Genomic DNA, 25,754 nt, shown 5'->3' with positions numbered 1-25,754 from the left:
GTCCATCACAGGTGGGAGTTTTACAAGGAGTACCCTGCTTGTAAAAAAATAATGATCCCCTATTCTTGTAGCCTCCAGAGAGCAAAGTCAAGATTAGGGCTGCGTTTATGTTGAATACAGTGGAGTTATGAAGCATAATGCAGATGATGTCCCACAGCAATTATGGAAGAAATAAGGACAAGATGTTGCAAATAGATGCAAAGATGCACAGTGCTGGGATGACAGCAGGAGGGAGTGCAGGTTTGAATGTATTAGCTGCGTTTATGGCTCTACTGTTGTTAAAGCAAATGTATGCTTCTAAGTTGCTTACTTTTTGTGGAATGAAAGAGCTGCAAATGAAAGTAAACAAGTGATTTGTTTAGCTATTGTTTTTAGACAGTCAACTGTTACCACAGTCGGCCTTACTAGATCTGAACAAATTTAAAGATAGAACTGTGCAAGCTGTCTAAGAGAGGATATTATATGTAGAAAGAACAGGAAGGGGATGAAAAGCACAAATATTACTGTGGTAGAATATGCATGGACAACTGACACCGTTGTCATTGTGAGGGAAAGTTGTAAAAGGATGTACATTTTATCTGGATACCTCAGGTCTCCTATGCTGTCAGTACTTGTGCTTGTGTTACTTATATAAGGGTATTTAAAATTGTTTTGTAATGCTTCAGTTTTTAAAAACTGTTTTCAAAGTATGGCTTTTGAAACTAAACAGTATTTATACTCTGGTATACTGAACATACTGTTGTACCTTCCACAGCTAATACTCAAGATGCTCTTGGAATTTCTAATGTTGGATTTCAAAAATGAACTCAGCCTCATCTTTTTATATGTTCAAGTGGCAGCCTTGGGCAATCTCCATCTGTCAGATAATTATTCTACTTTAGCTACTCATTTCTCCAGATTTTTGAAAGCTTTGCCTCATACCATCCTAAAATTATCTATATGCTTGCAAAATGGAATGTAAATGTCGCCTTGCATATTTTGTAGAACCTGCTTCTTTTTCTTGAACTTGCTGCTTTCTTAAAGTAGTCTTTCCAGTTGCTAATGTCAACTGTCATTATAATTATCCATTCTGTTAAAGATGAGTTCCTTGCCTACTCCTATCCATAGATGAGATCAAGAAAAGCTCCCAAATACCATACGCCTCTAAAATGTACTTATTTCTCATGCACTGCTCTGTCCTGTTATACATTTAGATAAATATTTTATTCTAAATTTCCTTTTTGGCCATGTAGCTTAGATTTAGGGGTACAGAAATAGTGCTTGGTGGACTGTGTGTGTATAGGGTGAAGTAACACAAATCAAAGTAACGAAAAGATAATTTCTTCATGATTTTGATGTACAAAAACAGCACTAACAAGGCTTTTCACTCCCATGGAACAATGGAGAACTCATGGAGTGAATGGGATCCTCAGTAGTTTGCCTGGCAATGTTTTGTGATCACGTTTCCCAGATAGATACTTGATATGCTACCTCTGGCCTTTACTTCACTGCCTTTGAGCAGTTTGACCAGAAGTCTCTTGGACCATAGCAGTGCTGTGCTGCTTTAGTAACAACCTCTGTGCTGTATTTGGCCCATCTTATAACAACTTTTCCTGTATGAATGCTAATTAGGAGATAGATGTTAGTGACTAATTTAGTTTTACAATCAGTTTCACATTAAGCTCCTTAGGATTCCAGATACTTGAGTTATTTATAGGTGTGTCCAGTTGCAGGGAAATATGAACAACATAGGATTTTTTTAAGCTTTCCATTATGCATTTTCTTATTATACCTTCTTAATAATTTTACAAATCTAGCCATGTTCCTATACTAATCCACGCATGTTAATAAAATCATGCCCTTTTAAAATAACAAGTGAAATAACCCAGATGTAAATATAGCTGGTTATGGGGCAAGGTATGCCCTCTGCAAAAAAGCAACTGGAATGCCCAGAGCTCTGCTATGGAGTGGTGGGCCAGCTGGTCCAAAGCTGCTGGATCAGGATCAGAGATGAGGCCAACAAGGGGGGGTTAGCCTTCTTTAAGCAACTGGAAGAAGCCTCATGACTGCTGGCATTTGAACTCATGGGGAGCTTTAGCGGCATGGAAAGGCACGAGCAGTCCAGGAGATTTCTAGATTGCGTTGAGGATAATTTTTTGATATAGGTGTTGGTTGAGTCAACTAGGGGAGACCGTCTGCTGATCTTGCTATTCGTGAATAAGGAAAAATTGGTTGGGAAATTGAGGGCTGATGCCAACCCTGGCTAAGCAGCTGTAAGGTAGTGAAAATTTGAGAGAGAAGTGAGGAAGGCAGGCAGTAGGGTAATGACTTTGGACTTCAGAATAACTGGCTTTGGCTTTTTCAGGGAACAGGTAGGTAGTATCCCAGGGTGGGTTGCCCTAAAGGGCAGAAATGCCCGGAAGAGCTGATTAAGAATAACCTCCTCCATGCATAAGGACACATCTTTCCAGTGTGCAGGAAGTCAAGCAGGTACGGCAGGAGGCTTGGTTGAATGGGGAATTCCTGACTGAAGACAAACACAGAAGGGAAGAGTATTGCAGCTGCAGACAGGGACAGGCAACCTTAGAGAACGTAAAAACAGTGTTTGAGTGTATGGGGAATGATTTAGGAAAGCCAGAATTCAGCTGGAGTTGAACATAAGTGAAGCACAACAGGAAGGGCTTCTGTGAGTACACTGGCAGTAAAAGAAAGATTAAGGAAAATGGCCCGCAGTGGGAGACCTAGTTACAAAAGACATAGGAAAGGCCGAAGTACTCAGTCATCTTTGCATTGGTCTTGACCAGCAAGGTCTGTTCTCAGGCCTGTCTGTGAGGTCCCTGAATCTCATGGCAGAGTCTAGGGAAGTGAAGTACTACCATCAGGCAAGGAAGTTCAGGTTAGGAACTACTTAAGCAATGCATACATACATACATAAGTCCATGGAACCAGATGGACTTATGTCATCTTTAAAGGTAAATATCAAACCTGTCTTCAAGAAGGGACAGAAGAATCTGGGAAACTACAAGATTATGAAGCAAATCCATCTGAAAGCCAAACCCATGCATGAGAAGGACAAGAAGGTGACTGGGAACAGCCAGCATGGTTTACCAAGAGCACATCATGCTTGACCAATCTTATTGCCCTCTGTGATGAGAAGACTGCTCTCTGAAGAAGGCAAAAGCAGTGGAAGTTGTTTACTTCAGCTTTAGACAGGCCTTCAGCACACTTCCCTTTAGTGTCATTATAGCCAAATGAGTGACATGTACTGATTAGGTGGACTGCAACATGCATCTCCAGTCATTGCCTGGACTGCCAAAGGGCAGTAGTCAGCAAAGTCCAACTGGAGGCCAGTTTTGAGTGTTGTTCCTCAGTGGTTGACAGCGAGGCTGAGGATGTTGTTTAACATCTTCATTAACAAACTTGCTGCTGAGACAGACTGCACCCTCAGAAAGTTCATGCATGGGACCAAATTGGAGGAAAGAGCTGATGCAGTAGAGGGCGTGGCTGCTGTTCAGAAGGACCTCAGGAGGCTGGAGAAACGGGTTGAACAGAAGCCTCCAGCAAAGGCAATGCTAAATGCTTCACCTGGGACAGAATAACCCCATGCAATAGTATAGGCTGGAGATTGACTGGCTAGAAAGCAGCTCTTGCAGAAAAGAACTTGGGGTCCTGGTGGACAAAGCTTTGGAAACAGATCAGCAGTTTGCCCTTGTGGCAATGAAGGCCAGCTGTGTACTGGGCTGCAGGTGGAGAGAAATGATTTTTTGCCTCTATTCAGCATTTTGGAGACTGCATCTGGAGTAATCTGTCTAGTTCTGGGCTCTTCAGTACCAGAAAGACATTGATGCACCTGAGTGATTCCAGTGGAGCTCCACTGAGACAGTGAGGGGACTGGAGAACATGACATACAAAGACAGGCTGAGAGAACAGGGTTTGTTCAGCCCAAAGAAGAGAAGAATAAGTCATAGTTTGTTGTCTACAACTACCTAATGGCTGGCTATAGAGAAGATGGAGCCAGGCTTCTCAGAGATGCATATTGAAAGAATGAAAAGTAAAGGACATAGATTGTAGAAGGACATGAGGAGATATTCTTCATGATGAGACGGTTACCAGGAGAAGTTGTGGACTCTCCATCTTCGGAGATATTCAGAAGTTGACTGCCTGTGGCCCTGAGCAACCTGATCTGACTTTAAATTGGCCCTGCCTTGAGCATGAGGCTGAACCAGACAACCCTCAAAGGTCCCTTCCAATCAGAATTATTATACAATTATCTGCATAATGATCAGATGTGATATATTTTGCAAATAGTATGGAGCGATATAGGCATCTAACAGCTAAGTCTTTTAAAATTTTATTTTTCCTTCCTCATGCTTTTCTTTTTTGTATAGAGATATAGAATACTTACTATACCTATATTTAATTTACAAATTTGAGGTTTATCCTTTCAGAGAAGATTTTTAAGTTACAAAGTAAAATGACATGTATTTTTCATAATGGGGAATTTGGTATTGTTCTGTGTTATATACTGTAAAGATTAGCCAGATGCATAATTTAAATACTAATTTAAATAGGGAAAAATGTTCATCTTTCTTTGCTATAGTTTGAGGAATAAGTGTGCTGCTCTCAGACTTATTGAAATTCAATTGTGAACATATTTTTCTTTTGCACTGGTATAAATTAACTTATTAAATTACGGACGTTAATAGAAGGTATCAGTGATGGATTTTTGGTATTATTAAAGCTCATTTTACATCCTTTTCAAAGGATTTTAAATCTGGAGTTGATTATTCAGTGTGAACCTCTTTGAAATGCATTTTTGCATGCAATATCTTTTTAGTCTTCTTCAGACAAGAAGTATTTGCTAGATTTTGTGAATATACTGTAAATGATAATTTAGAGGGTTTTTTTTACTGCATTAATTGCCTATAGTATCGTTAATATTTGGACTTTTTTTTAGTTTATTGCTTAACAAGAGATTTTATTGTCTGTTTTTCTGAGTGTTTACACTGGTGCGTTTAAAGACGTACCATGTCTGTAATTGGAAAAGAGCATTAGTATAGAACTAGTGCAAATCACTAATGTAATGAAATTGGAATTAATGTATAGTTGAAAGAAGAATAAAGAAAACTTAGAGGGAGAAAAAAAAATCATGATGCTAGAACTACACGAACAACCTGGAGAACAAAAGATATTTGTACATGTTTTGCGCTCTTCATCGATCTTACTCCGAACATTTTATTATTTAATTTTCTGATAATACCAAACACAAATCATAAAAGAATAGATACAAGTACTGAGTAATGACTATATTAAAGATAAAAAAAAAAAATAATTCATGGTAATCATAAGTCCAAGTATATTGCTCAGTTTGTTTTGATACCATCAAAAAAAATGTTTTGAAATGGATTTTCAAAACAGAAGCCCAGCTTTTTGTATCTTACTGAACTCCCAAGTACTTTAGAGTCAGCAAAGCACGTCAACAAAATAAATGACCCTGATGCCGGTTGTTTGCATTTCTGCCATGACAGTGTTATCAATATGGTATGCATGCCACTGTGATATTCTAAAACACAGGGAGATTATCAGCAGTTTCACCTTCTCTGTTTGATAGCCAAGAGAGACTCTTGGTACGTATGCTTATCTTAAAACCCCAGAGACATTAGAAAAGAAGCCTACGTAATTATTTTTAGAATAATTGTCCAATGTCTCTGATTTTATAGGATTTCCAGTTTTGATGATTGATAAAAATGTCCATTATGAGTTTGATTTTTGCTTTTTTAATTTAGCATTTTTAGTGACATTGGCCTTCTGAGGAAATAAACTGGATTTTTAATATCTATTTCTTCAATGACTTAGGATCTACCCTAGGTTTGGTAATTCACATTTGTCATCTTTTGGGCTTACGCTCAGCTTGTAGTTTTTTTCTAGGAAAAGGTGCTCATCCCATTGTAGAAACATAGTTGATGAGACTATACGTGTCTGTGTGAGTCCAATTTGCATAACCAAGGCCTGATGTTTCAATGGTAACGAAGGTTCCATTATGTTACTTATCTAATAGAGGAAAGAACAGGAACTGCTGGGTATGGAGCTTGTGGGCGTAGCGCACTTAGGGAAGTATCTAAATGCCTTGTGAAAAGCCATCAACAGTTCTCGTTAGAGAGCTGGTATATCTGACAACAGATATAAGCATGTCATCCTACCAGCGGTTCTTAAAAAGGCCAGTATTCCTTATTTTGATACCTTTTATGTTGCTGCTTGCTTGCTTTTTACCAAGAAGTTTTATGACAGTGATTGGGAAGTGCCAAGTTTCATATTGAACTTTATTATGAAATTAACTTCCGGACTTTTATCTTAAACACAAGGAAGATGTGTTGATTCACACCTTTGTTTTTTGCATCATTGTGTATATAAGAAATAAGTTCTTATTTTAATTTTGAAACCCAGACTTGCAAGATTCTAAGCTGCTTCAGCTTTAAGTGAAAAGAATCAGTTATTTTTTATTTATAAATATATATATACCTATATGAACAGATATAGGTGTGTATGTGCGCACACATGCACACAGAGATGACAGCTGCTTCCTTCTATTATAAGATTAAAAAGACGACCAAAATGTAAAAGAATCCCCTTGGCTCATATAAATCAAAACAGAACTCTTCTCTTCTTTTCCTCATGCTACATATGGGTAACGTGTCCTTCTTTCATTGTACTTTTTGTTTATTTTAAAAATTATTTATTTTATTAAAGCAGACTTTGCTGTTTCCAATTCTTAGCTCTTGAAAATGTTTCTGTAAGTATCTTTCTTAAGCAGACACTCTTGACTTCTCCATTTTGTTTTTGATTTCTGCTTATGCGGTATGGCTTTCAGCATGTTTGAAGTTTTTTATCCTTCAGTCTTTTAAGCTAGATAACTAATTCATTCAGCATCTATACTCTAATAGTAAATATTCCATTGCTGGCTTATGAGTGATAGAAAAGTTGTATATGACTACGAGAGAAAAAAATCACGGTATGATGCTCTGCTTTGTAGGTAGAAGCTGAATAGATTGTTTTATTGTCTAAACATAAAATTTATATAGATGGAGATACAATAGCATATGAAGTGCTGGGGTTTTTGGAGACAATTCCAATGTTCTTGAAAGATTAAAAATACCCTTATTCGTATTCTAGTCATCATACCTATTACTGTCAGGCCTCCTGCTCTCTGAATGACACGGCAAGAAGTTTTGTGTGTTACACAGTCCTAACGAAGCAGCTCTTGCACGCTGTCCCAGAGCATTGCATTTATTGTATCAATTTGTAAGATGAGAAAAATTAAGTCCAAAGTTAAGAGAATACTCAGGGTAGTATGGCATGTTAGTAAGGAAAGAAAAAGAAATCATCTCTCAGTCTTCAGCTGTACCCAGCAGATGGCATTTTTTCCCTTAAAAGTACTGAATATTTTCAAAGCTGTAATCCTTGCATTTTTTCATACTTAAAACTTTTTCACAAAGTATTAAAAGTTTCCACCGTGGGCCAATATTTATCAGTGGATTATAACTGGGATACATTATGTATACCTCTAATATATGTGTATGTATGCCTCTAAGTACAGGATACTTTAGATAAGATTGAAACGAGGAGAGTGAAGCAGCATATGAACTTGATTTCCTTCCTCCCCCTCCCCAGTCTGCATATCAAAACCATCATCTATCCCCAATACTTATAATAGTATTTCATTTTTCTGTTAAAGCAGCAAATCTCAAATGCTCAGATTTTCTATGCTTTTTTAAAGTAATTCAAAGTTCTAGTAAAAACAGACATTCAGTGTAGGAGATCACAGTATTTAGGGATTTCAGAACAGACGAACTCAGGAGTGAATTGGATAAGTCTTATTGAAGGCTCTGAACTATTCTCTGCCCTTCAGAAGGGAAAATTCGTTATGGGCATAATTAACGCTTCCCAACTACTGTAATAACAACACTTCTGATGTCTTAATTGAAGATGACGATGGTCTGTACAAAGATCTGATTCAGAACTCACTATTCTTTCTACTCTCATTCAAGAAAAAAGTAGAAGAGTCTCTCAAGACTTGCTGACCAAGATGCATGTACTTGCATTTCTGCACAATATTCTCTTCAATAAAAATCTTCATGCATTACTTATGCGTTAAGAAAATTGTATTTCGAAAGATGAATTGTGCATCTGGATAGATTAGATTGATTTTTGTCTCTAGAAGAGATCATGATAGGACATACAAATGCTTTCTTCCAACTGAGGCATGTAATAAATACGATTTTTTTTTAATAGCAAAAGTATTAGATTTCAGTTATTTTAATTATGTCATTAAAGACTGGATGATTAAAACTGGGCATTTTCTTTACTCAGTTTTAAAAATGATGAATGTTTTTTGTCCAAACTATGATAATCTGTTGTTTACTTTAGTTTCTATTTTACATTAAAAATAAAAGGGAGCTGTTATTATGTAAGTTAAAAATTCTTTCACCTATCCTTTGCAGATTATTTCTCTGTATAATATTGAGAGACATGCACTACAGTGGAATATTCCAAATGTCTTCTAAAGATACGCTGCCTGTGCCAGAGCTAAAATTAAGGCTCTCTGATGTCGTTTGACTGGTTAATTTTTGTGGTTTCATAGAACGTGTAGAGACAAGAGCTGCACCTGTATTTAGTTCATGACAAGATGAAAGTCCAGCTTTAGTCTTGTAAAGCACTGTCATTTGGGTAAAAATAGACTGGTACAGCGTATGGCATGCTTTAAAGGTGTTGGACAAATTACTTACCTTACTTTGTTACGGAAGATTACTAGACAAGCCTACGGAAGAAGAATGATCCCTAACTAGCGCAGATAAGGCTTTCTTTTACAGGACTAATATTGAAATTACATAGCGTTGTCTGTTCTGTTGCTTTCTGTTACGTAGTCTGAGGATCATTCATTTCGCAACGGATTTTATATAGCATTTGGTCTGAACTTGTGGTTATTGCTAGAAGCAGTGTTATGAAACTGGTGATTCTCTTTAAATGAAAGCTACATACAGAAATATTTTTAAAGAATTCAGAAATTCACAGCATTTAAATGGTAGAGATATGGACTTTGCAGAGTGCCTTTTCTGTTGCTGTTTTTACCAAGGGAATATTTAAACAGTGAAGTGTAGTTTGGTACTTTTGTTTAATATAGAAGATATATTTCTATTATAGCTCAACCTAAATTATTCCTTTGACTCATTAAAGTTGAATTTCTTGCGAGACAAAGTGCACAGAAGATGTTATGATAGAAGGAGAGGTAGCCATGATGGAAGGGCAAGAATGTAACGATAGAAACCTTAAGTTAACTCTTTTGATGTGGTAGTTCCAGGATCACAAGTAATTTTTAAACTTTAAATGAGAAAGAGGGGAATCAACTTCATACATTTTTTAGACTGGATGGGTTTCTGAAGCTCTAAAATGGCAAGTGTGGCAACAAGAGAATTTTTTTTTTGTTATTGGTGTTTTATTTTTCACAAAAATCTCATTCTGAAATTTAATTACTAAGGGGACCTGTAAAGATGGAAAAGCTGTGCAGAAGATATGATGTCAGCAGTGAGAAAGGATGATTTGGGGAAATGGGGGGGGGGGGTGGGCGCCTCTTCCAATTACTCTCTCTAGAGAGCTATCTCTGACCTTGTTTTGGATAATCTGTCTATTTACTGGTAGCTGCAGCAGCTTTCTCAAGTTTGCCTGCTTAACACCCCCTCACCCCCCATCCCTGGGAACTCTTGTGTTCTGTAGATACCTACCAGGCTCTACATAGGGAAAGTCTGCTGATAAACTTTATGTATAGGTAGGTTTTTGTTTTAAATTGATTGATAGAGGAAGGATAAGATGTAGTGAGGAGAGCAGCCCTTGTTTCAGCTGCTGTGCAAACTGGGACTGGCTTGGATCTATAGAACTGGCTGGGATATTGGGGCAATTGCAGAAAATCTGCTTGGGCCATGTGCAGGAGCTTGACAAAGTTGAGTTAGGAATTTTGCAACACACGAGCTCTCAGATATGAGGTTGGACCCCCTGTCCACGTGCGGACTCCTTTAGCCTGTCTCCATAACAGCTAAGAGAAGAAGAATGCTCTAGCTTGTCTAAAAGCTCTTCTTCCTATGTTCTAGTACTATGGAAAATAACTTTCCATCCCTTCCTTTTAGTTTTCAAATGTCAAACGCAGTAATTACATTCTATCTTAGTCTTGAGTGATTTATGCTTGAATTAAGTGGCTGTTTGCTGTCTGATAATTTTTCTTTGCCGTAATAACAAGGTGGTGTTGAAAGTAGCTTCAAAGATGGGAATAGCCTATTTAATTTTTAAACAGATAAAGGATTTCTCTAAAAGAACAATTAAAACTTGATTTTACAGCATTTATATTAATAGATGTTAGATAGATGTTGTTCTACTCGTTCAGGAAAATAAGTGTGTGCTCGTAAAGTAAATCTAGAGTTAATTCTTTCTCTGCTTAACAATGGAGCGTTTTGTATCAGTCATAGGTAAGTCTTCTTCCTGTGTAAGTCCTGGCTTTAAAAAAAAAAAAAAGAGAGTTCAAAATTAAATATATTAGACAAAAAATACAAAATTATAGGAACTGCCAAAGTAGTCACGTTGTCCCTCGGCCGTACACTTAAAATGCATCAAAGGAACATTAAGATTGCAGCCTAACATTCGAAAGCACTCAAATTCCCCCCACAAGAACTGACCCCAGAGGCTCTACGTTACTTGTGCTGGAACCCTTAGAGGCAAAGTACAGATCTATAGTAGCTGAGTAAATGGAATAACTTCTCCCACTCCTAAATTGCAGTTCTCTGAGGAAACCAGGTTGTAAAAGGAGATATGAGACACTTTGTTGGGTTTCCCAGCTGTTATAAAACTTGACAGCAGGGATGTGTTAAAATGTAGGTTTCCCATAATCTGTTACAGGAACGTGCTCTACAAGTTTACCCTTTTTTTCTCTTCACTTCTGTAATGCTGTCCCCATACAGACTCACAACATTTGTGTTCCTGCTGAAGTTTCATTCTTTCTCCTTTCTTCCTCTCTCTCCTCCAAACTTGCATGCAAATTTTCAGGATTGGTGTTACAACAGAAGTGATTTTTTTTTTTTTTTTTGCTCTCAGTTGCTACTCTGACGTGATTAAAGTCCTAATTAAAATCCATAGGATTTCCATGAAATAAGTGAAATTGCATTCTTATATACCAATTGTTGTGTTGCTATCTGTGATGGTCTGAAGAAGTAGGTGAGACTAGACACATAGGAAAATGCAATAGCTTTTACTAAACCCATCTGCTATATTTAAAAATAGACAAGTTTTGAGACATCAAAGCCTGTCTTCAGACTTAAGATGAATATGCATGCTCCTGTACTCCTCTTTCCCAGCTATATCAGTTAGTGTAATAGAACGTACTACTTTTTCCTGCGGACTTTGTGTTATCTAAAGTCAAACCTGAATTCACAGTTTTTAGTGAAGTTCACGGTGTTTATAATGAATGATGTGAATTTTTTTTCCTGCAACATCTAGAATTAATTGGAATAAACTATATGCATAAAAAGGCTTATTATCTGTGCAGGTAGCTTATCATACTGCCAAGAGGATCTTCTGCTTGGGAAATCAAAATGTACTGAGTAATCTTATGCTGATTTTCTAGCAAGCATTTTGGTACGGGTAAAATATAGTCTAAAAGGATGTGCAAAATTGCTTGCAGTATAAAAATGATGTCTTGGAGGCACATTGCAAAAAGAAAAAAATGCTTTACTGTACATTTGTTAATTAATGCTTTAATAATTTATGTTACATAAAACTTTTTGGAACTAGACGGAAGAAGAGACAGAGCAGGTCATCCTGGTACCAGTTAAAGCAGTAGTTATCAGCTAGAGACTGGAAGTAACTAATTTTTTGTCTGCTTAGTTAGCGTCCAGTCATTGTTGCTCTTTTGCTTGTGCCCTACATAGTAAAAATGCAGAAATCAGGACAGTCAATGAAAAGATGCTCTCTTTCTGTAATAATAGTATAGCGATTTTTATGAAGAATTCAATATTTTTTCTCATGTTTTATAGGAGAGAGATTTTTGCAAGGTGCTTATCATCTAGCGCCCAGCTGCTTTGACTTTTTAGAGAGCATGTCACAAAATAGGTTAATCATTTGAAGTCTATGAAACTGGCATTGAAAAAGGAGAGACTAGGAATACTGATAGCATATGCAAAACTTACAAAATGGTTCTGTTAGACCAGAGATTTTGTAGAAGCAGCTCACTGTTACGTGCTTTCTTTGCTTTAATTGTGTTTTCTTTCTATGTTCGTCTTCATTATATAGTTGCTGCAAATGACCTTGAATTTTTTTTTCCACTTTTCATCTGTATCTGAAGTGCAGGGGGTTTTGACTAACTTACAGTTGGTTGTTGTTTGCCACTTTGTTTAGAAATACAAAATTACAATGTGTCGGGGCAAGAGTGCTTTGGAGATGGCCTATTACAGCCTATTTGACTTCACCTCTTATGAGACATCTGCTTATATGCACGTTTTGGCTGCAAGCGAAAGATCACAGTGCTTTCTGGTACTGTTACTTGGACCGTACAAATGCAAGGAAGTGGATCTGGCTGCAGGAGCGCTCTCGTCGTGTTTGTGACCTCCGGTGTGACTGTGGCCCCGAGGGCCTGGAAAGGAGGAGTGCAGCTAGCGCCACACGTGTTTCGGTAGCGCGCTCTGATTTCGATTTTCAAGGAGATTGCGGCTGCTCAGGAGAGACTGGAAGAGCCGGTCTCAACCATTGTTGCGTGTGGAGTGGAGGCAGATCTTGGGCTCTGGGAGTGCTGAGGGGGCGCAGAAGGGCCGTGGGTTTTAGGCAGGGAGCGCTGTTGCTCCTTTCCGTAGGATTATCTGAGAAGTTCTTCTGTTCCTCGTCTGTTCGCTGACTGCCCTCTATTTCTTAGCATTGCCCCGGCTGCCGTTTTCCCAGTGCATTTCCTGCTCCCCTCTGAGCAGCTCCAAGGCATTTCCGGAAATGTATGTTTCCTCTCCCTCAATTTGAGACCCGTAGAATAAATGGCTCTCAAATTGGAGAAAGAAGAAGGAGGGGCACAAAATGTATTAGCGGGGAGAATCTTTTTAAAAAGCCTGTAGAAAACAAAGCCGGGGACCAATGGATTAGAGGAGCTGCTGCATGTTCAAGTTAAAAGTAAAGAGAAGAAAGAGATATAGAGAAAGTGCCACTGGAGATGTGGCACTTGTGAAGTGAAGCAGAGCACCTTGATGTCAGAGCAGTGGTTTCTCTTACAGCGAAGGCAACCTTACAGGTAAGGATGCTGGTTTCTGAGCAGAGCAATGCACCAGAGAGGCAGTGCAGCTTTGCTGCAGATGCCTTCCAGATCACAGATGCAATAATCAGTATTACAGCGTTGGCAATTAGTACTACAGAGGTAGTAATCCTCTGTGGCACTCAGGCAAATACTTCAAGTGCGTTTCTTAATACTACAGAATTTTCCGAATCCTAGAGAATGCCGACTACTTCATTCTCCATTTCTTACTCCCCGAAGAATTCGTGTAAAAGAGGAGTTCATAAAAAGGTCATGTTAATTTGTAAAGAACAGAGATAAAAGTGAAGTTTTTAGAGGAGTTTAGGAAGTGTCTAATAGTCTTCCTGCCATATTTTGGGTGTTAGATTTGTTCATGACAGATTTTTTTTTTTTTTTTTTTTGGGTTCTGCTGGTGGCGCTTGTGTCTGGGTAGGCGATGGCTGTGTGCATCATACCCGATCTGAAAGAAAGAATCCTTTGTCTGTTATGTGCTTCACTTTGGGATTATGATTTGCATAGTCCCACATGAACTACCTAAATGCTTCTTAGACTGTAAGTCAATCATTGTTGTGGTTGCACATGATTAATTAATAAAGTATTTATTTTGAATAAATCATTAAAGTGATGTGGGGAGTCAGGAAGAAAAGAAATTGCTTAGAGCGGTCTGGTAATGCACATGCATATGGCTGAGAATGCTTTTTCATGACGCCTTCCCACTGAGGATCTGCAGTAGGAATATGGGAGTTTTTGTACTGATTATGTCTGTGATCTATCTATACTAGAGAATTTTAAATCTTCTACTATATTTTAAAGAGAAGTTGTTAATGCTCTCTGTATTTTTATTATGCATCTACGTGTTCAGTCCTTCCTATTCTACTACGGCAGCACCAATGAGCTTCAGTCTAATTGTGTGGTTTATGATGAAGTATTTATCAGGTTTGAATTCTCCTTGACTCAGCCACTCCTTGTTCTTTTGGTTTGAGAAAGGAAGTACAGAGCACCTGATCAATCCTTGTTTTGCTCTGGATTGTCAAAAGGATACTGATACCAACTGATTTTCTTGGGAGACCTTCTTATGCTTAAGACTGGTTTACAGTGTTTTCTTTGAAAAGCTTTTGCATGCATAATTCCACAAATTTTTGATATGTGGTAGAGCCACCTCCACAGGTTACAAGAAGTGCCTTTTCCTCGTCTCAGAGAAGTTCCTTCTAAGTTTGGCCACCCTGCAGAATGGCCTTTTTGTGTCACTCAGAAGTGCTAGCAGCCAAAGTTGGGGACTGCCGCGAGGTTGTGCTACCGTTGGGACGGAGCACTGGGAACACCAGCAAACTGTTGGAGTAGCTGCATCTGGCAAATGAAGGACAGAAGGGCAGAGCTTATAGCCAGATGAGACCACCGCATCATGTCTTTTCTGCCAATGCTTTGTCGTGGTTTTTCGGCAATAACAAACTGTTAAAACTGTTGAATATTTAAATTTTCAACTCTGCCCTGGTAATATGAATAGTTATGCAGAATTGTTTTTTTTTGTTGCTAGTAGAAAAAACAGGGACAAAGCCATGGCCAAGCCTCTTGTGGAAAGAATGTTCATTTAGCTTCAAAGTCAAGCCTTTGAATATCAGGAAATTGCTGAGTTCTAGTTGCCAGGTTTGTATACATTATGATACAGTCCTTAATTAAATGATGTAAGCTCCTTTCCCTAAATCATATTCACAGGAGCCCGTATCTTTCATTGCAGAGGAAAGTAGAGTTAAGGTTGTATGGGTGATTGAAAGTATGGCATCAGCTTCCTTTCAAAGTGATGAACTTTGTAATATAGCTAAAATTGCTTGCATTTGCTTCATGACTTGCTTCATCAGCAGACTTTCTTTGTTCACAACTTTTCAGATTCCTAATAAATATATTAAAGTCTGTTACACAGATTGAATAGTCACTTGGCCTTTGCCAAGATGAAAACTGACCATTTATGCTGCCTTTCCAATCTCTTAATCAGGGTTTGATCCATAACCGTCAGTAGTTTCTTATATATAAAGTACTTTGTGTGTGTGCGTTTTATTTTTTTGTTTTTTTATAAATTACTGTGGGAGGCTGTAGCAGAAGCCTTTTGACAGTCTAAATTGATTATGTCAGTGTGGTGCTGCCTCCCCAGCGCCCTCTTTTTGAACACTTTTTCATTGAAATGATCAAAAGGCAGGCAGATGCCGCCACAGCGTGAGTGCAGGGGCTGTGCAGCCTCACGAGCAGCACAGCCCTACGTGGCCAAGGTGGGCATGCTGAACCACGCTGTACTAAAGAGTGCAAATCCAAGCTCCTAACAGAACTTTCCAGAAAGCAGCCTATTTAGAAGTTAATGACTGATGACATGTTTTTACCAGCAATTCAGACCCTTCATATGAAGCTCTTTCAGAAATCTTTAATATATAGCATCAGGGTTTAGTGATTTATTTCACTTTAATTATCAATTTATGCCTAGCTTTTCTTTTAATACCTCCATTTCTGTTGGCTTTTCATTTTGGTTGCTAGAAATATATGGCCCTGACTAGATGTCTTTGTAATTTTGCTTTGCCGTGGGAACAAACAAATCAGTTAGCTTTTCAGCAGTATCCCTGTTTTCCTTAATTGTTCCTTGTAGTTCCACATGACCAAGTAAATCTACTGAATTTTTTACGAGCTTTGTGCTTGGATATACCTGAGACTTTTTTGCCTTTATCTCACTTATTTCTTCTTTATCTATTTGCTATTAGAAATCTATTTTTTTATGTAGCTCCCGAGACACTTATTTTAAAATGTCCTTATTACAACTTTAGAACATCTGTAACTAGACTCCTTATTTTACTGAAATCTCCTGTTGTAAAGTTTAGTTTCACAGTATCAATTTTTGTATTAATTCTGTGTTGAAGTTGCTAGTATTGTGGTCTGTGTTACTTCAAAAGATGGTCAAGCGGACAGGACACTAAGTGCAAACTAGAATGTGGATTTACATTTCAGCTAATCTACTGCTGGTGTATGTGAGTGCTTTTATTTTGTGACGTGTAGTTAAATCTGTGCCGAGTGTGCCTATGTCACACAGGCTGTCTTCTGTAAAATTGGGAATAGTGCCTCGTATTTCCTAACTCCTGCCCTATATTTCAGTGAGATGGAAGGCATGATATTCAGAAAGGAAAGCTGCGGTTTACTAGCAGAAATAGGTTCTATTAGTGAATTCTCTTAGACTACGCAATAATCTCCCAAAGGAAGAGGCAAGCAGCCTCATTTTTCAAATAATTTATGGCCAGTCTGGCCAAATTGCTCATTATACCAGAGGGAATAATATTCCATTGGTGGAGGAATGGACATGATTATTTAATAGGTACTTTTTCTTTCTATTATTTTTCCTTTCTACTTCTCTTGAATAAGCTATATGTAAACGTCGTAAAAATGCTTCTTTGTGTGCTTTTCTTGTGAGGCAAAGACTGGACAAACATCATCATATTAGCACAAAGGTATTATGAGCACTAGATAGAAATGCAGCAAACAGAAGAAAGTGTTTTTGGAAACATCTGGTATATTTTTCTTCATAAAGTACAAGAGTGTTTATTAAAAATCTCCCTCTCTAGGAGAACATTCGTATACAAAAAAAAAAAAAAAAACCCAAAACAGCTGACAACTTATCATCAAAACTAATGCCATTTAAGCTCTTCTAATTTCAAGTAAACCTCGATTTTGGTCTTTTGTTTTTCTTTTTGACCTTGGTCTGGAGTCGCTTACAGACCGTCACCTCATGTTTGAGTGAGAGAATATGTCACTTCTTTGTTTTACAATTTCAAGCTCTCTAAATGTCTTTTTTTTTTTTTTTTTTTTTTGCATTTGGTACGTAATGGCGGTCACATTATTCAGTGGAAGTGTGTCTTTCAGGGATCAGTTACTTCCTAGACTCCTATTATCTGTAGAGATTGAGGTAGTTCCATGAAGCCTTTAAAGTACTACGCATAGGAGCTTTTCCTGTGAAAGGCAATTAAGGTGTAACACTGATATCTCCCCTGACTTGTGTGTGTTTCAGAAAGCAGCACAGTTATTAATATGACTCACAATGTACACTGTCGGAAAGCTATTAGTGGTGGGAAGGCTGAGGGAGTTGAATTCAAGTCTGTGGTTTGTGCTGTCCAGTGCATTTTTTTCCATGAGTGTTACTTAAAATACAATTTTGTGTTAATGGATTGCTCAGTCAACTTGACTTGAGATATTCTGCAAATTCAGAATCCCCTGAATGAGAAGATTTTGCTTAAATTTCTTTGGGGATTTTTTTTTCCAGAAATAATTTTACAGTGCTAAATTCTGTTTACAGTCTCTTCCATACTACTTAGATGTATCTCTTCTCAACCTTTTTCGCCTCTGAGTACAAACCCAGTTTTTTTCCATCTTTACCATGTGAGTAACTGTGCTTAGTGTCTTTCCTAGTTACCTTACAATTTTTTTCAGTGTTTGCTCTAATTGGAGGAAGAATATTCTAAATCAGATATATAGTCTATTTGCCTGCTCCTTACCATGATGGTTTTACTAGAACAGCTTATATTCTGCCGTCAGAAAACACTCTTGCAAGACTGAAGAGTGAAAAATTTGTGTTAGAGTATTGCAATAGCCTGAAAAGGGGATTTGATAACTGCACTATAGAACGGAAGAAGGAGGTCTTCTATCTTGTGCGTGCTTCTATCTTGAAGCTGCTGCTTTTCCATCCGTTAATGTTCTGTGTACAATCTTCCCCATTTACATATACAAAACTGCCATTTTTTTGTCTCTGCTCTCGGGTTCTTTGGCTCTGTATACTTTTCAAGCAAAAATAAATGCATTTTATTTGCTGACCATATATGCCTTTCAGTTAAAATTTACAAGCTTACCCATGCACTGATATTAGCCTTTTTCAGAATTTCTATTGGATCCTTTTTTATACTTTTATATTTTATGATAACCTAATGTAGTATTTTCACTGTTATTCTTATAATAGTCTGTGAAATACATTAATAAAATAATAAATTAATGCTAAAAATTATTCTGAATGTAGAAAGTTAATTATTTTGACTCTAATACCATTTTTTATAATTTCCTGTTTATACTTTTCTGATTTTCTTTCTGCTTTTTCTTTCAATTTAATATTTCTAGAAATATGACAACATGATAAGAACAGTTGAAAAGCAGCGAAGAATGATTAGCCTAAGCAAGAAGCAAAATATAATTGTCACGTCACTATAGTACAATCAAAATTATAGCTTAAGAGACTGCTTAAGAAACTGCTTCTCTTTCCTTGGTTAAGGTATTGCAGCACAGTGCACAGTTCTGCTTGACAGTTTAAGTGAACACAGGATAAATACAGTTTGTTTTTTCTGTTCTTAAGAGGGTGCCAGCAGCATCCTGTGAATCTGGTGGCCTCTCTGCCATGGCACAAAGCTTTCTTTGCATTCATGCCTTAGTCTGTAATAATGACATACTAGGATAATTTATTTGAATAATGGAGTATAAAATTAGTAAAACGATGTTGTTATCTTTATCTTCACAGGTATTTGTGAAAGCTCTATTCAAATTATGTATGAAAATATACTTACCGAACATATGAGAATGTTGCTTTTGTTCTCAGGGCTGCTGCTCTTCAGTGTTTGTAACTTGCAGCAATTATTTCTGCCCAGAATGTGATAATGCATCAGGAGCAACTTTTAGAAATAATTAAAAGCATATATGGAGCGTAACACTGGAATTTGTTGTATATTCCTATCACAAAAATGGTGTCTTTTAAAATAAAAGGTAGAAGCATTCATACCATTATTAATATTAATCCCTGTTGATGTAGGGATTTAGGGTTATATTATTTTACATATGGGGGTTTAGAATATGTGTGTGGTTACAGTGATTGTCCTTAAATTTTATCTGACTGTCCCGTTTGTGTATTAATTCGTTTATTCCAGTTTTGGCCTTGGTCATCCACTAATGCATATGCTGAGTTGTTCTTAATAATAAAGATAAGATGTGCACAAAGGTCAGTAGCACTTTTGAGCATCAGGGATCTTTTTTCTTTCAGTTTTGCTTCATATCTACTCCACGTTTGATGCAAATGTCTTTGGGCAGCATGTGAAGGACAAAGTAGTTAGATCAGATCCCAGCCCTATTTTAGCTGTCTTTTGCTGCTTCTGACTGTAAGGTGGAACTAGGACACACATCTTAATCCTGCTATCTCATCAGTGGAATTGTTATTTCTATATAATCATATCTATTACGGTGAAATCCCTTCCACACAGACACCAAGGATGTTTCAGGTGTCAGTCCACCACTTTGATCAACCAAAAAACTCTGTCTGATCTGAAGAGAGTTCTTTCTGGTAGCAGAACAAATCATGCTAGGTGCTGCTCCTCATCCGCTGATGAAAGCAGTGAATTCTGTCTACACCATCCTTAGAAGAATAGATTTGCACAGGCATGAAGCTGAGGTTTTTAGAAGTTTCTGCAGTTGTGAAATCACTCAAGTTCTTGCCTGACTTGCTTGGTTATCTTATAGAACACTGAGGTCTTGTTAGACTTAACAAAGCCTTGAGGCCGGCTGTGGCGCTACTGAGTTCTTAAAAAAGACACCCAAAACCCAGACAAAAAGCACCAGCTGCTAGCTACTGGTATGCAGTGTACTCACCTAGGATCAGGCCTTTTGGTTGCAGAAGCTAGTGAAGGCAGCAGGCAACAGTCAAGAGTAAAACAAAAAAATACAGAGTCGAGTGACTTGATTTCATGTGGAGTGCTGAACTATTCATCAGCCAGGATGTATGTCAAGATAAATTTTAGGATTGCCAGATGCTGCAAGATATTATTTGAATAGCTGTCATCAGTTCTTGGATTTTGATGATGCATTATTACAGGAATTTAAGGAAGAAGTTACATTTTCCATTTCAGAGGGATAATTTCAGAGGGATAGTGGATACTGGAAGCATTGCTCTAGGCAGCTCTGAATGCCTCTGATACTGTGCCTATTTCATGGCAGCTTTCCTCCTGGAAGAACAGGGAACTCGAGCCACTGTCCCTGTACTTTGTCTTCCTACTAGACACTTGACCTTTCTAAAGCCGTGCGCCTTCAACCCTTCTACTGCACACCCTGCATTTTCCACTCTACACTCCCTCTTTTCCAAGCCTGTCTGACCTCTGTGCTGTTGGCTAAAACTGCAAGTCCCAGCACTGGCTGTGTTCCTGCACAGTACACCACAAACCTTGCAACAGAGCAAGCGAAGGAGCTGCTGCCTCGCACAGGAGCAAGTTACCGCGTTCAGCTAATCTGCAGTAACTTGCTCCTGTGAGAGGTAGCGGCTCCTAGCTCCACCCCTGCTCCCTTTATTTCTGTGCATGCTCCTTTCTGGAAAGCTTCTACGCTCTGCACAGCAGCACTAGGACGCAGATAGTCCAGAGGAAAGCTAGTAGTTCGTAGACAGACTATGTGTGAACCAGTCTCAAGTTATGCTTTCAGACTCATGGTTTGCATAGGACTGTGGGATAGCCAGCGCAGATCTGCAAGATGACCCTTTGAGTCTGAAGGGGTAGACGTTGAGGATTCTGATCAAGCTGAAGCCTATCTCTCAACAGCACGTGGAGGAACTGTTTGATTCCTGCTTTCTACTTTCATGAAGTACTACTTATTCACGGAAGCATTTTTGTGTCAGTGGTTTGTGCTTGAATCTTTGTTGAGGGTATCTTGAAATGCCCAACTTCATCTGAAATAGACAACTCTTTGTAGGTTATTACCAGGAATAGAATATGTATGGAGAAGAAAAGTCTTTGAAATGTGCTGCGCTTATGAAGCGCACAGCCAAGGGTAGGTCTACTTCTGATGGCCAGAGGAGTTGTTAGGAAGAGGGCAACAGTACTGGAACTGCCCTAGCTCCCAAAGCAAGGTCATAGCTGTGTTTGGGGAGGGTGAGCTTTCTGGTAAATCAGCCCCTGCTGCACGAGTACCACTAACGCACCAAAATTTCCCATCCCAGAGCTCTGCCCCAGTGCTTTCCAATCCAGGCTGTATTATTGCTCCCTTAGACTTCTCATACCTGTTCAGTTACAATAGGAGGACATACTCCTCCTTATGCCAAATTTCCTGTCACCTGAGCCCTCGACCCTGTGTTATATTTGCATTTAACTCAGAGTTTCCACCATTTATCAAATTCCCTCATGTGCCAAATTTTGGCCCTCGTGCCCGCTATTGCCACCACTTTCTTAGTATTGGTTTGCCAGGCCTCTCCCTCAATTAGCTTCCCTCATAGATGCGTAGTACGTGGCTCCTGCAGGTAGGATTTTGAACGGGCAGATATATTTTTGCAGTGCAAAAAAGGCTGAGCCTGGGATTCTGAAGGGAGAAAATAGGGCATCTGGTTGTAACTATATGGTAGCCCTGTCTTCGTGCTGGGAAGGCCTTAATGATCTTGACATTATATTGGAAAAAGTCAGCAGCAGTCGGCCCTGAAGCGTTTTTTATGCTGTTTGTGTGGAACGAAATGGTATAGCCCTAATATGCCCTATCTGGCTAGAACTCTCCTCGTTGGAGTATATGGGACAGCAGTACCAACAGTGGGATGTTGTGAATGGATAACACATCTTAAAGAGCTGCTACTTCTCAGAGTAATATTTTCTTTTCTTTGTTCTATTTATTATTATTCACAGAAAAAATAAGAATTGTAATGATAATATAGACTACGAATAAAATACACTGCAGTCTATAAGCTAATATGGTTACCTTAGGCAACTTTGTATATACTGTTGCAGATTTTCAAGTAAAACTAAATATATGCATTGACCCACCAATATACTTTTTTGATGATTGCGTTTTGTAATTTTAAGGAGTAATTATTTGATTGTGAATTCAAATATTATAATTGCACTGAGATACTACTGCCACTATTTCATAAGCTGATACTGACTTCAACGAAATACAGACGAGAATGGCGTGGTGATGTCCGGCTGATAGCATGGTTAGGTGCTGAGTACTGTTAATGGTATGTTTTGAGCATAGAACTATGCAAATGTGGAATTAGAAAAGAAATAGGGGACTGTAATTTTAAAAGAGGGCATTGGCAAAGGGAAACATTTAAGTGTTTATAACCATAACTGCATACAGCTGAAAAGTCTTCAAAGGCAAATGTTTATCTTGTTATTCTAAAAGGGTAATTAGTTGAGAGCATTAGGAGAGAATATCATATCAATTTAGACATGTTGAACTATATGGAATAAAGTTAATTTTAGGTACTTAAAGATGCAGCCTTATTTTGCCATAAAGAAGAACAAAAAGAAAGAATAAATATAATTCAGACTTTCTCATGGGTGAGGAGCACATCTTCATGATCAATTGAGCAGTTTAGAGATCAATTGAGCCCAGCTGCTATGGGTAGATTGGGGATTGACACATCCTGCTCTGTCTCTTCCCTCTGCTTACATCCTGCTCTGTCTCTTCCCTCTCCTCTTGATGTCCATAGGCTTTTTTGATACTGCGACTGGTGGTTACTGAGGGGGAGGTAACGTTCTTGCTGTAGATTGGCATATCTAGAGCCACAACAGTGTCTCTTACTGCACTCTTCTCACCTCTCCAGGCTCTTCAATGTGAGCCCAATCCCTGAGAAGTGTGAGTTGTGCTGATAAGAAAGACCGTGACGTGAGTGAGTTTATACTGGTTGTGAGATGTGGATTTTTTTAGTTGCTCGGACTATTCAAGGGAGAAACCAGTATTTCTAGAGAGTAAATTATGATCATATGGAGATGCTCATTTCAAGACCATTAAGTGCTTATATGGAAAACTGACCAGCTTTGCACGTTAGTAAATTTTGAACTTCAGAACTCAATAGGAGTCTTGAAAAACGAGGAAACAAACAATGCCATCTTTTCTTTAAGAAGAATGCAGAGGAGAATTGCAAGCAACTTTCCATTCCCTAAACATTTTGCTAAAATCTGCATTGAATTGTGAATTTACTTGTGAATGCAGAAGGGGGAAAAAAAAAAAAGGAAATATTTTTCAGCTGGGGTAGTGAAATATGAATAAATAGTAGTAAGCTTGTAATTCTGTGTCCATATCAATCTATTTAAGGAAGCAGTCCTTACAGTATGTTTACAAATTTTGGATGTACACCAGTAATAGTAAGTTAAGTAACAAAGACAGCTGTGAGGTCTCTTGGAGAGATCAGTCCTGAGGTTCTCTGGGTGTTCATTACTTCTAAATGAAGCCATCCTGAAGACTCAAATTTATAATGACCTTGCGTTTCTATTCTGCAAAGAAAACGACATGACCGCAAGAGAGTAATCGCACTGTATATCTTTTTTTCTTTACGTCCCTTAATAGAAATGCAGCTGGTAGATTTTTTTTTTTCCTTTGTCTGCCTTACAAAAATTATTTGCTGTTCTTTTTAAAAACACTTTGTTGCTTTAAGATAATCCTCTCTCACGTATACTGACATACCTTGAATCCTTTTTACAGGTTCTCTTTCAACTAGTTCTCACTAATTGTTTCACATACATTTCTTTTCATTTAGAAAACACTTAAATATTTTCTGAATTTGCTTTATGCTTCTAGAAAAAGGTTTGATCAATATGCTGGCTTTTTCATCTCCAGAGACCTGCATTCTGAATGAATTTGATTTATCGTGACTGAAAACGAGTTTGACAAGCTTATCCTGAGTTCCATATGTCAATGCTGCAGAACCATCGTGAAACAATGAAAGTCGTCCAGACTGAGTCCGGCACATTAATGGGCAAAATATATGGAAGCGAGCCACTTGCCTGCCCATGCTGTGACTGACTTTCTCCAATCTTTACTAATCTTTCCTTCCTTTGGGTATTTCTGTCAATCCCAATGATATTTTTGTATACAGTATCTAATTACAAAAGGATTTTGAAGATGATACACAGTTTGACACCACCACTTACTGTTTTATATACTTGACTGCTTCGACTTTGGCATTTTGCTGAGTTGCACCAATAGACATTGTTACAGAACAATTTAAGGTTATGTGTATATGTTATGAGAACTGAGAAGACTCAAAATCATAGTAGCATGTGTTCATTGTGTGGAATGAATGCCAAAACAATGATTTATTTTCATCTAAGTTTGTGTTTTGTTTTGTTAAAAAAAAAAAAAAGTCTAGAGATGGTGAGAAATTAATTTTAAAATGACAAGTTTATATATAAAAAAAAACTTGCAGCTCTCTGAATTAAAAATACATATTTATTATATATATACATAAAAATATAAACATGTTATTAAAAAGAGATACCGTAATTAAACTGTTAGACTTGAGCAGAATGATTTCTGCGTTCCTACTTTTTTCTGGATATTTCTAGCTGGAGGGAAATGTAGTCTATATGTAGTGCCTTATTATTAGGGCAAATGGGATATGGAATGAAAGGAAAATACAGTGTTTGATAACTTCGTGCAAATATGGAGCTACTGAAGCTTATGATGGGTTTTGAATGTCCCTTTTAATCACAGCACACGCTCTTTCAGTTGTCTGTCACCAGTCTGTTCTCCTTATGGGGTTCCTGCACTCCAGCACTTAGGAACTTCTAAGCTAGAGGAGATGGCAGCTGTACCTTTGCTTAGCAATAGCAGCACAGTGATGCTGCCGTTTGACAGCACAGTATTCTTATGCACTGATAGCTGGTCACTTGTCTGCAGTGTTTTTGTCTTTGTTTTCTTAGGAATGGCACCCTAATGCTCCTCTGGTGTTTGGGGTTTGTGTTGTAGTAGAAGTGACTTTTTGCACACTATTTGCAGAAATCAAACTAACTTTTATTCAGAAGTACCAACACTCCTTTGAATCCTCTTGCCTCCTGTCTTTCTGAATCTTGCTAGTGTCCGTACTGACTAAGAGAATAACCAGCACAAACTGTGTCTAGTGCTCCCTTTGTTTCGGAAGCCATTAGAAAATATCGCAGAAATTCTCTATTATTTCTCTTCTTGCAGTGCTGTTACTTTCATGTTACTCTACATACATCTATTTATCCTAATCTGTTTTAACTCTTAAGCTTGCTGCTCTGAATGTGTTTACGCTTGTCTTTTTCTCTTGCTGCTCCCCTGTCTCTTATGGCATCTGATAAATGGAATAGGCATGCACCCTGCTGTTCTTGCATGTCGTTGAATGACATCCATCACAAAAGAGCCTGTGAAGTTATTTTGTTGGAGAGTTTCTTGCACAATAAACGCAAATTACTAGGGCCCATCCGTCTTTAATGCGTATCTTTCCTTTTGCACTAGCAAGAGTAGAACGCTGTGATTGCATTTGCCCAGGTAGTTCTTGCTGTATCGTAATGAGGCTGGTTACCCTGCTGGAGTTCAGCAGCAGCTTTTGGAGATGCGGAAAGCTTATGTGGATGTAAAGTGATATCTTAAAAGATTCTTTTCGTTTTTCTAGGCTACTCACGCAGAATGTTGGTCTTCTTTATGTTGGAAACTTTGACAGACCTTTTGCACAAATTAAGGTACGATTAACAAGCTG

At 38.1% G+C, this 25,754-nt stretch overlaps 1 protein-coding gene across 3 annotated transcripts in view; it reads left to right on the top strand.

Annotated features, from left to right (window-relative positions):
- The window catches only part of RNGTT (RNA guanylyltransferase and 5'-phosphatase), a 193,478-nt gene that overhangs the window by 133,849 nt on the left and 33,875 nt on the right, over positions 1-25,754 (top strand). For 2 of the 3 annotated variants that reach the window (XM_068937747.1, XM_068937749.1), the window contains exon 14: positions 25,671-25,737. The exons of the other annotated variant lie outside the window; for it this stretch is intronic. In XM_068937747.1, the coding sequence (XP_068793848.1) occupies positions 25,671-25,737 (67 nt within the window). The remainder of the gene's footprint in view (positions 1-25,670; positions 25,738-25,754) is intronic. 3 annotated transcript variants of the gene reach the window in all.

Source organism: Struthio camelus, chromosome 3 (assembly GCF_040807025.1).
Source record: "Struthio camelus isolate bStrCam1 chromosome 3, bStrCam1.hap1, whole genome shotgun sequence".
NCBI lineage: Eukaryota > Metazoa > Chordata > Aves > Struthioniformes > Struthionidae > Struthio > Struthio camelus.
The sequence above is the reverse complement of the archived record's forward strand: the minus strand, read 5'-3'. Positions and strand labels throughout refer to the sequence as shown.